The sequence below is a fragment of the Hevea brasiliensis genome, chromosome 13 (genome assembly GCF_030052815.1).
Source record: "Hevea brasiliensis isolate MT/VB/25A 57/8 chromosome 13, ASM3005281v1, whole genome shotgun sequence".
NCBI classification, from domain to species: domain Eukaryota; kingdom Viridiplantae; phylum Streptophyta; class Magnoliopsida; order Malpighiales; family Euphorbiaceae; genus Hevea; species Hevea brasiliensis.
Genome location: NC_079505.1, coordinates 3,862,955 through 3,874,480, shown reverse-complemented (window position 1 = coordinate 3,874,480; position 11,526 = coordinate 3,862,955). Strand labels below are relative to the sequence as shown.

The following is an 11,526-nucleotide window of genomic DNA, read 5'->3' as shown; positions in this document are numbered from 1 at the left end:
TTTCTTATTGATTGGATATATAAAATAAGTTATCACTGGATATAAATAAGAATTTTCCTTAAAAAATACCATAAAAATGTGTTAAATATATCATCTTTATAAATATTAATGTATTTTTAATCTTTGTAAATATTAACTAAAAATGCCAATTTATAAATAAAAATTAAATTAGCAAAAAAAATGAATGAACAGTAAATCTTTCACTTTAAAAAAGAGGAATGCAATATATATACATGCACCCAAGATAGGTCAATCCCCAACCTAAATCTCTTCTACACAAAATCAAAGATGCGTATAGCTGTTTCTTTTAGGAATATCAACAAACAGTTGCATGAGACAAGGAATGAAGAAGGCTAATAGCAAACAATGTATAGGTAAAGATTGAACATAGCAGCAAATTGACCTCTCCATGAAATGGAGCGCATGCACTTCTCACTGACTTTGCACTGGTAATAATTTTGACAAAGACATGCTCTAGGTTGGTTTCTTTGAGGAGGCCTAGATGAGCAATTTATGAAATCTTTTGCTTATAAAAAAAAGTGGCAAAGACCTACCAAGTGTTATACAGTGCTATATCTCTCCTACACATCAGCCACTATACAGTCAACTAGGGCACATTGTGTAGGCTCTATATATGCTTTTTAATCCATGTAATAATCATAAATAATTTCTACAAGTTAAAATGCAATCAGGGTTTTGAGGTCTTAAGTTTGAGTCCCAATTGGAGCCATTTCTGCCAAAAACAAAAATTAAAAATGGTTCAATGTTGATCTAGCTACATATATCTCAAATAGCCTCCAAATTGTCTAAAAAAAAAATCCAAAAGGAAAGACAAGGTTTTGAATTGGAGGGGTTGGTACCCTTCTCACCCACAAATAAGAGAATCAAATCAAAATGAGAATCTGTATATGCTGTCTTCATTTTGGATGTTGGGTTGTGATATATGGGGTCCAACCTTGTTCTCTCTAATACTATAATACTTTCCAAGATGTTATATGTTCCTTTGTCTCTATATAATCTCCTAGTACCAATCATAGCATCATCATTTTCTGAACTTGCACTGAATGCCTTGAGTGAAAGAGTCCTATCCTTCACTTAAATCTCCATTTTAGACCAAGACACATTTATGAGCTCAATAATGGACATTACCTTCCAGGAAATGAAATTGACTATACTCCATATGAACCCCAACTACAGATAATCATACCCACACAGGATTAGCCTACCATGTGAAAATTCTCCATCACTTTTGAAACCTCAAATTCTTTAAAGGCTAAAATAAAATTCTCTACTGTGAATCAGAAAACTCTATCATTAACTAAAATCCGAAACCCTAATAGAGAAACAGATCATACATTAATTAATATCAGTCAATCCAAAAGCTAATGACATTAATTAAAGTTGATAATTAGAGGGAATTAACCTACACACATATCTGTATAGATTAATTATGATCATTACCAGCAACATAAAGTATAACTAATTAACCTACACATAAATATAATTGTGTGTGCAGTTCATTGATTACTTGAACGGATTGTTAAGGTTGTACTCTCTATTTCCTTCTGGCATTGGGTTCCACTCCCACAATGCGGTGGGTAGTGAGTTGGGCAGCACGTTGAAAGCCAGTGGCTGAGTTTGCGGTGCCATGATAGAGAATTGTGAAGGTTGCTGCTGTTGTTGATGATGATGAGTGTAATATTGTTGCTGTTGCTGCTGCTGGTGATGGCTAATGCAAGCTTGCTGATAATTTACTAGTCTATGGAGATCATCAACCGGGTTGGAGGAAACCGAAGATGAACCAGTGAAGAGGTTGGTATTGTTAGGGACTAAAGAGCAGGCTTGTCTAGACTGGTTTAGAAAAATTTCTTCTTCTTCCATTGCAGCTGGTAATCCAAGTGAAGTGCTAATTGTAGGTACAGGATGGTATTCATTATTAGTACTTTTGGAGAGTCCTAAACCAGTAGTGACATCTGAGCTACTACTTCCATCTGTTTCACTCATCTTCTCCATCTCTATTTGCTGTGATTGTCCTCCTCCAAATGGTTGAAATCTTTCAATGGAAAGTTGATGAAGATTTTTCTTTTCCGATTGAGCGCCTCTAGATGATGAAGCTCTCGATGGAAGAGAACGAGGGAGAGACGGGTGATCTTCCACTCCAGCTCTTTTATAAACTCGGCAAAGTGATATCTCAGCCTGGAAAAGATCAAGATCGATGGAAATTAGAAGTTGTGACTTGGTATACATGGGATGAAAGAATTAGCAGGACCTATATAGCTAGAGGCGTTTATGGGGTCACTGAATTGAAAGTTGATGCATGCTGAGCTATAAATTTTCTTGTGAAGAGAAAAAGAACATTAAATAATAATAAAATTCCAATTAAATAACAAGATTTGAAACTCCCAACTCATCATGTCAGAAGTATTGTTCTTATCTTTTATCCTTTAGTACTTATTTCAGATTGTGCACCTGCAACTCGTGAAGAAGTAAAGAAACTTCTCTCAAGTCACTATATATCCAGGATGTGAACTAAATACATCTCTAACAACTAGGGTTACTTGGAGAGATTGAAATTTGAGCTAGGAACCATATTTTATGATATGGGAAAGCAAGCAAAGATGATATAATTCACAGAAAACAAACAAGAAATAATATCCTCTAAATAAAATCTTCATTTCTTTGGCATCATGTACTTACACAGTTGTTTACCTTCTGATATCGTTCAGTTTCATGCTGTGGCAAGCGATATTCATTCATGATCCAGCTTGTTCGGATACCTTTAGGAGCTTTCCCAGAGTAGAAAACTAGGGTTTTCTTTAACCCAATTGACCTGGAGTTCTCAGTTCTGATCATCCGGTCAGCTCCTGTTGCCTTCCAGTAGCCGGAAGTAGTTACACGATTGGGTCGATCGCCGTTTCGATACTTTCGGTCTCTAGGCACATAAAAGAACCATTCTTTCTCTCCGATTGCAGCCAAGGCTGAAACAGTAGTAGAAAACTACGAATTATATATGATCAAATCAAGTCGAATTGAATTAAATCATATACTTATCCAAGAAAGAAGAGTAAGAGATAAATTTAGAAGCGCAGAAGCTGCAAATTACATATGGGTATATACTATATAATACATAGCCAGTGGAGAAAGAAAAAAAGCAGAGAAAGAAAGCAAAAAGGTGACCTAAAAAGAGAGGGAAAGGTGTATTACCAGGAAGTTCCCAAGGGTCGTAGCGATAAAGATCCAAGAAAGTAATGAGCTCTACATTGAAACGCTTGCCCTCGACCTTACGGCGAAGGTAGAACTCAACGAGTTCTTCCTCGGTAGGGTGGAAGCGAAATCCAGGCATAACCATGTCGTTTTCGTGGTCATCTTTGGTGGTGGTGGCGGTGGCGGCGGCGGCAGTGGTGGAGATGATATTGTTATCGTTGGGGTTGAGGTTCATGGTTGCTGCAATTGCCATAAACTAGCAAGTAGTAATCAAGGTCATAAACTCCATTTTGGCTTCAGCCTCCCCTCTTTATAGTAGGGGGGGCAAAGACTTAATTTCTCATGGAATTGTACGAATTGATTGGTGCAAGTGGTACCCAACCAATGGGTTTATATATATATATATATATATATTAAGTATATAGATATTTAAGTAAAATTCTCTTAATAAATACGACTCTAAAACTTTACAAGTAAAATTTGTTCAGAGATCAATTTTATGTCACCGATCCAAATACTTATCAGTAAAATTCATTATTATTTTTATGCTCATATGCATATGATTTCAATACAAAATATAAGAAATAAAATTTATATTTATGTTAAAAAAATATTATTTAGAGTGTGTTTAATAATTAAACATAATATTTGATTAAAAATATAAATTCTTTATTTATGTTTCACACATATTATAAAATTCCCTTAATTTTTCTTCCAAATGCATTCACAATTAAGATTTGTATATATAATATATTTAAAAACAAGTATATGTATATATATATATAGAGAGAGAGAGAGAGAGAAGAAAATAGTTAAAAACAAAGATCTACGCAGCTTTGAGGCCCTACATGTAAAGGGGAGGGTATGCTGCCTATAAGGTTTTTAAGAAAGGAAAATGACAAGTCAAAAGGGAGGACAGAGTGGCTACAGCCATCTGCGGTGGTTTTGCATCCTTCTTATATGAGAAATGCCTTCTTTTTTTTTTTTAATTTTCCATATATATATATATATATATATATATATATATATATATTTATTATAAAGTCTTCTCATTTTCTTTTACTTAATTACTAATAAAATGAAAATTTTTATTCATTTATTTGTTCGTCCCTTTCTCGCATAATACTAACAAATTCACATGCTCCTTATAAATTAATAGGGTATGTAATAATATATTTTCCAAGGTTAATGAGTAATTGATTATTTTATATTTTAATATAATCATTTTCCACAACAATATCTCTCTTATATGTTGACTTTCAGGTTATATAACATGTGGAAAACAGAAACAAGGAGGTAAATTTTTATAATATCAAAGTAATTTTTATTTCTCATATATATATATATATATATATATATATATATATATATATATATATATTATTTTCTAAATATAATTTATATTTTTCACTTTTATATTTTGAAATAGCAAAAATTGAGGGAAAAAAAGGCTTGTCAAATGAAGCCTAAGTAATTAATAGCCATATTCTTAACATTGACAATTAATGTGACAAATTGTGTGATTGTTTCATAAAATATCATAGCATTTAAATTTTGAAATAAATTATTAATACATGATATATCAAATAATATATTTTTAATATATTTTTAATTATTTTAAATTATATAATTTCTAATTATAATATATATATATATATATATATATATATATATATATATATATAAAATTTATGATTAAACTTATTATATAATATAACAATACGAGTATATTATATAATATTTTTTTATTAATTATGTAATATTTAAGTATAAGATATAAATATAATTATGAATGAAACATATATGTAGTATAATAGTATATTTATAATTAAAAAATTATAAGGTGATTCAATTTATTTATAATTAAAATTATTAAAAAAATAAAGAAATAAGATATATATATAATCTTAATTGTATATATGTAATTATATTAAAAATATATAATACATTTAAAAAAATTAAAAAAAAATATATGTGTAAATTCGGTTTTAATTCAACAAGTTTTGATACAGTTTTTAATAAAAAAATAAAAATCAAACCAAACTATGAAAATAAATTCAATTTAATCCTTATCAATTCAATTTGATACAGTTTTTCGTTTCAAGTTGGAACCCGAGAACCGTGAGTACACAATCCTATTAAAAATTACTCTTTAATAGAGTTTAATTAAAATTTTTTTAATGGTTTATAATTAATAAATTTAATTGTAAAAAAGTTTGTAATTGTCGTTTAACTTTTTTAAGTTTTTGACAAAGTTAATTTAAAATTAAACTTTAATATTTTTAATTAATACATTTAAGGTGATACTTTATTCAACAAAAACAATAAATGAATCCTTAATCTAGTTAATCTATAATTAGTGGCTATTTGATTTAAAAATTTCTCAGAATTTAAATAAAGATTAATTATACATGCATTTTTTATTAACTGCTACTATTGAGGACACATTTAACCAAAATATTAAATATATATATATGTAGATCCTGTACAGTCTACGATTTTCAAGAGCAATATAGAAGACGTATCCATGTATAATGTACAATTTAATAATAAAAATCAATAATATTAATTAATATCAATAAAATATATATGCTTATACAATTAATAAAGAAAAGATGTACATATATTCAGCATATAATTATATGAATAATAATAGAGATTAAAGAGAGAAAGAGAGAGAGAGAGAAATAAGAAAAGAAAAATAAAATAAAATATAAGTAGGAGAGAAATAGTGTAATTGGTAGGGAGGTGGAGCTGTGGGGCTTGAGGGGTGCAAAATGCATATAGGTGGGGGATGGGTTAGAGCTGGATGTGCAATATATATATATATGCATATGAAGAGTCAAATGATCAAGGGATACCCGTGACTACTCCTCTTGATGACAATAACATCCCCTCCTTCTCTTTGTTTTTAATGTACATTTTCTCTTTAACATTATTATTATTATTATTATTACATATGTTCTCTCTCTCTCTCTATTGTATTTATTCCATTTATATTTTTTCTTGTAATTTTTTACCTCTTTGGTATGTACATTTACCATATATAACAATATATATTCAACTTTTAATAAAAATTAAATTAATAAAAAAATTACAAGAATAAAAAAAATTACAATATATATAACAATATATATTCAACTTGTAACAATTTTATTTAATTAATTAAAAAAATTCAACTTTTATATAGTGTCAAACCTATAATAATAATAATAATTGTCCCTGCTGGATTCTTCCTTCTCCTTTTTCTTTCTTTCTTCACCATACCCCATGTACTTTTTCGATTAAGCTAACTCCTAGAAATTATCTAGTGTGAAAAACTCAATTTCTTCTTATTTTCTAAGTTATCAAAAATCTTCCATATATATTATCCACATTCTTTTGTTTCTAATTGAAAATTTTGATAATTTATTAATAAGAACTATAAGATAATAGTGCATCAAAAACTTTTTATGAGATAAAAAAAATTCAAATATAAATAATTAAAATCTTCTATTTAAAGATGATTTGAGTAAAGAATAATAATTTTTAAGTAATAATTAGTCTCTTTTCATTTTATATATAAAAAAACTTTTGCAATACTGCATTTTTAAAAACTCATTAACTTTACACCACATAAAAGATATTAAATCAACAAACGTTAACTAAAGGAATAGACCACAATATTAAACTCCATTGATATATGATATTTAAAATCTCTAATGAAAAAAAAATCAATGATCCATACTTTATTTTGAATTATCAAAAAATTTATCAAATACGATTTAAAAAAAAAACTTATTAAAGAGAGGAAACAGGACTTCAATAATTGGAGTAGAAACCCCAATTTAAAGAGAGAATTTCAAATCTCTTCTTAATGGACACAAATTTAGAAAGATAAATTTAATTTTTTTCCAAAAAGATATGAAAATTTATTAAAGGAAAATTGAAAAAAAAAAAATATTGATAGCCACATTCTTAATCCTACAGATGCCTTCTGATTTCAAAAAAAAATTTTTTTTTCATGGATTTTCTTTTTGCTATCTGAGGAGTTTTTTTCGTATGTTATTGGACTTTTTTTTTTTTTGCTTATGAAGTATGGTACCCTCTATTTAATGCTTTTGATTTTGTATTTTAAAGACCTCAATTATAACAAAAGATTTTAAAAAGGAGATGACGTATCCTTAACAAGGATTGAATTTCTATCTCAAAATACAAAAAAGTCTATGTGGCTTTGAGAGGCTGGTGATGTTATTGTTATAAATCCAATCACTAGCGAGTGTTTGTTTATATATCCAAAATAACTTTTAAATTTGCTTCTTTTGCTATTTAAAAGCCAAACCATGCCTTATTATAGAAGTAAAAACATCAAACATAGGTCATAAGGAATCCAAGAAAAAGAAATATATAATACTATATAGCTATATGTATTCTTTACTGATCTGATCTCTTTCAAATTGAGGCATTGTAAAGAGTTGTATAGAAAGTAATTTTTTTTTTTTTAAATGAGAGAACATACGCATACAGATTTTAATGATAGAAATGAATTACTATCAAAATAATCAGTAAGTAAAGATCCTTGTAAGAGAGGTTATATTTCAATATGTGTGAAGTGACAATTTCTTGGTTTTGTCATTTTCTTTGGAGTCTGAAATGGGCAGGAAAGAAAATGAAAGTCATTCCGGAAGCATCTCTACTTGACCTCTTCCATTATGGGAGGCTGCATTGATCAATGCTTACAAGTTATTTAGAATTAGATAGAGGAGAGAGAATTTTCAATGACAATGACACCACCTACCCTTTCTCTCATTATAAATAAATAAATAAATTTTATATATATATATATATATATATATATATATATATATATATATATATATATATATATATATATATATATATATATATTGTATTTTATTAATTAAAATGCATGTGTAAATTGAAGAGATATTACTGGAAGAAGGTTGAAACCCTAAAAAGTCACTGTGATAAAGTGTTTAAGTGCTCTACTTCCAACTAGAATCTATTGCTAATAAAGATTTGGTTGCCAATTTTGTGATGTAAAATAGTTAATTAGATATATACTTTAACAAAAAATGATCAAAGTTAGGTTCATTATTTTCACCCACCCTCTATAAAATACTTCACCCATATCTAGCCAATATATAGATTTAATATTAGATATATAAAACTATTCCAAACTTAAATTTTTAGGTTAGGTGATTTCTTAATATGACATTATAATTTTTCAAATCAAAAGGTTTAAAATTTGAATCTTACTATCTATATTAATTAATTAAATATTTCATCACAAAATAAAATAGGCATATACTTGTTCGCACTTAAGTTCAGTGGACATTTGCATGCGGAGATGTATTAGAGATATAAAACAATTCTTAAGACCTCACATGTAAGTTTGAACTTTTAAGTTATGTAATTTCTAAATAAAATATTAAAGCATCTTAAATAAAAAAAGGTTCAGAATTTGAATAGTAACCGTCTTATTAGTTAATTAAATATTTCAATATAAGGTAAAATGAGCTTATGCTTATTTACGTTTAAGTTCATATAAAATTATTTTTGGACTCTCACCTATAAGTTTAAACTTTTATATCAAAGTAGTTATCAACAACATTCACCCTTTCGTTGTTCATTAAATTACTATTTTTTAAGAAAAATTTCTTAAAAAAGCACCCTCATAAAATAAAATTTTTCATGAGATCAATCTAAAGACACACACTTGATTACTGAAACTACTAATTCACTATAAACAGGCCATCACATCAATTAAATATACCCCACATCATGAGCTACCTAGCTATAACCAGAAACGAATCAATGATCATTTTTCTTTTCCTCTTGAAAATGAAAAGAAAGAGTGATTACTAGAAAGTTGTAGGAGCATTGACCTGATCATGAGAAGCATTCTATTTTCTTTTTTTTTTTTCTTTGGTAATATTATTCTATTTTCTATCTTCTAGTGAGGGTGGCTTTGACATTTTGATGATACGCCAAAAAAGAAATTAATAAATGAGACAAATATCAAGTACAGTCATGCATGGAAACTACAGAGAAGTGAGAGAGATAGATTTTCTCCATGATAGACGGAAACGCGTTCCCCAAAGGTTTCTTCATCCTTAATTAGGTTTTCTTAGCTGGATTTTGTATGGGAAGCTAAAGGCTAAAGCAAGGAAAAATACATGTGAAATAAAGGGACATAAGTTCATTAGCTAGCTCGCCATTATGTTAGTTTCATTCACCTATTATATATATATATACATGGAAAATTCTTAATTGCATTTAGGTGTATAAATTATTTTATACACCAACCAATCATAAATTAAGAAACAATATTTTGTAATAGATATTCACCATGTTTTATAGGACAGTTCATCATTATTTTAATGACGTGTGTAGGTGAGTAGTTCCATCATACATCATAACAAGAGGTGGTAAATGGTGGTGATTAGAGATTTATTTCAATTAAAATTTGAATTATGTTGGCACTGGGTGGGGTGGGAATAGTTTATTGGGCTAGTATCTTATCAAAATCTCTTCGAATTGTTATACTATAATGAGTTAGAATTGCGTCTGCGCTAACATTTTAAATTTTTGGTATGATGATAAGCATTGGATTTTACAATTAATATAAGTGCTCGATTCTACAAATTATTTTGAATTTTGTTTTATAAATAAATTTATATTGAATCATTTTGGGGTGTGGATTTATTAAGATTGTTTATCAAGCTGGCAGGGGCAGAATTAGGTGGTGGGTTGGCTGAAAAGTTTTTAAAATTAAAATTTTACCCATAAATTTTAATATATTTTTTAATAAATTATTATTTCCCCTCTCCCCCAAAAATTTTAAAATTAAAATTTCACCTATAAATTTTAATGTGTTTTTTAATAACTATTGTTTGGCCCTTCCACTTTTTTTTTCAACCCTGCACTTTTATATAAATTTATTCATATTTTTTATATTATTTAATTATAATTTCTTAATATTTTTATTTTTATTTTAATTCCTATATTTTTATCAAAATCTTATTTAGTTTTGATATATATTTTTGGCCTCGAAAAATAAACTCCTAGTGATATTAAAATTGTCTCTAGGATGGTTAGAATGTCAAAAATTATTTAAAAAAAATTAATTTTGCTTATTAATACATGGAAAAAAAAAAGATGGTGAGCTTTAATTAGTTTTATTTATTGGATTGCTTTGAATTGAATGAATTCAAATTATGTTATTTTATGTAACTTGAATTTTAGATATGTTTTTATAAACTTTAATTGTGACTCGACTTAAAAGTTTTGCATTTTTATGATCTGATTAAAATGAAAAGTGAGATATGTGGTGGTTGCCCTCCGCGGTATAAACTAGTATAAATATTATAATATTCTATCATTTGTAGTAGATTTATGAGATATTCGAAAAATACAATACAATTGGGCTTTTAGAGTTCTGAGTGATTATATCTTGACTTTTTTTTTATTATAATAGAACTTTTTCTCTCATTTTACCTATAAACATAGATTTTATAGTCGAATCATGTAAATTTTGTATTATTTTTCTTTTTTTTATACGATTATACAATTATATGTGTGGTTTAAATTTGTGTAGCTAATATAATAAATTGAATTAGCAAGTTAAATCAAATTTTATACTTTTATTTATAAAAAAATATCATTATATTGTGATTGATAAGGATTTGAATAAGCACAATTTAGTGAAGAGTTAGAAAGTTAATTGAATTAGAAAACCAAATATGTATATGTATATATATATATATATATATATATATATATATGAATTTTTCATCATTCATTGGATTAAGAAATTGTCTAAGAAATCATCCAGCTCATGATCGAATTGATTTATAGAAAGATGTAGGATGTATATATTATATTCTAAAGATTTCCACTTCTAAAATTCAATGGGGTAGTTGTATTTTTTTTTATCAGAATTCAAAATTAAATTTAAATAATAAATTTTCAACTATTAATTTTAATTTTAGTGATTGAAATTCTCAAATATATATATATATATATCAATCCATATTCTATATGAACATTTGCCTCTCCCTTTCTTATCCTCTACTTAGAGGTGATACATGGTCAGAATTAAAGTGATTCACCATAAGAAATATTAGATTTAGCTGCAAAATTTTTAATGTTAAAAATATAAAATTTACTGTCATAAATTTATTGAAGTAATATATAGATCTTTGCATATTGTTACTAAAAGATTGTGATTGTAAGTATTTTATAATAAAATTACAGTTGCTAAAAAAAATGTTACTGACAAAAATTTATCAACGATAGCAACAATAAATAACAATTATT

At 27.3% G+C, this 11,526-nt stretch overlaps 1 protein-coding gene across 2 annotated transcripts; it reads right to left on the bottom strand.

Moving 5' to 3' along the window:
* Window positions 1–1,334: 1,334 nt before the first annotated feature.
* LOC110655184 (NAC domain-containing protein 35) lies at window positions 1,335–3,546 on the bottom strand. 2 transcript variants are annotated; one of them, XM_021811390.2, is made up of 3 exons: window positions 3,205–3,546; window positions 2,698–2,978; window positions 1,335–2,196 (listed from the first exon to the last, which is right to left on the bottom strand). In XM_021811390.2, exons 1-3 carry the CDS (start codon window positions 3,455–3,457, stop codon window positions 1,525–1,527), a joined length of 1,206 nt encoding a protein of 401 aa, XP_021667082.2. In that variant the 5' UTR covers window positions 3,458–3,546; the 3' UTR covers window positions 1,335–1,524. The 2 variants fall into 2 exon arrangements, with proteins under 2 accessions (XP_021667082.2, XP_021667083.2); XM_021811391.2 differs by having other exon boundaries at window positions 2,710–2,978; window positions 3,205–3,544.
* Between the last annotated feature and the right edge of the window lie 7,980 nt (window positions 3,547–11,526).

Excerpts from the sequence above, each read along its gene's own strand:
- LOC110655184 (XM_021811390.2), bottom strand. The coding sequence starts at position 3,457 with ATGGCAATTGCAGCAACCATGAACCTCAACCCCAACGATAACAATATC. Across the intron at positions 2,979-3,204 it reads CGACCCTTGGGAACTTCCTG|CCTTGGCTGCAATCGGAGAG; the intron begins GTAATACACCTT and ends CTACTGTTTCAG. Across the intron at positions 2,197-2,697 it reads ATCAGAAGGTAAACAACTGT|GCTGAGATATCACTTTGCCG; the intron begins GTAAGTACATGA and ends GATCTTTTCCAG.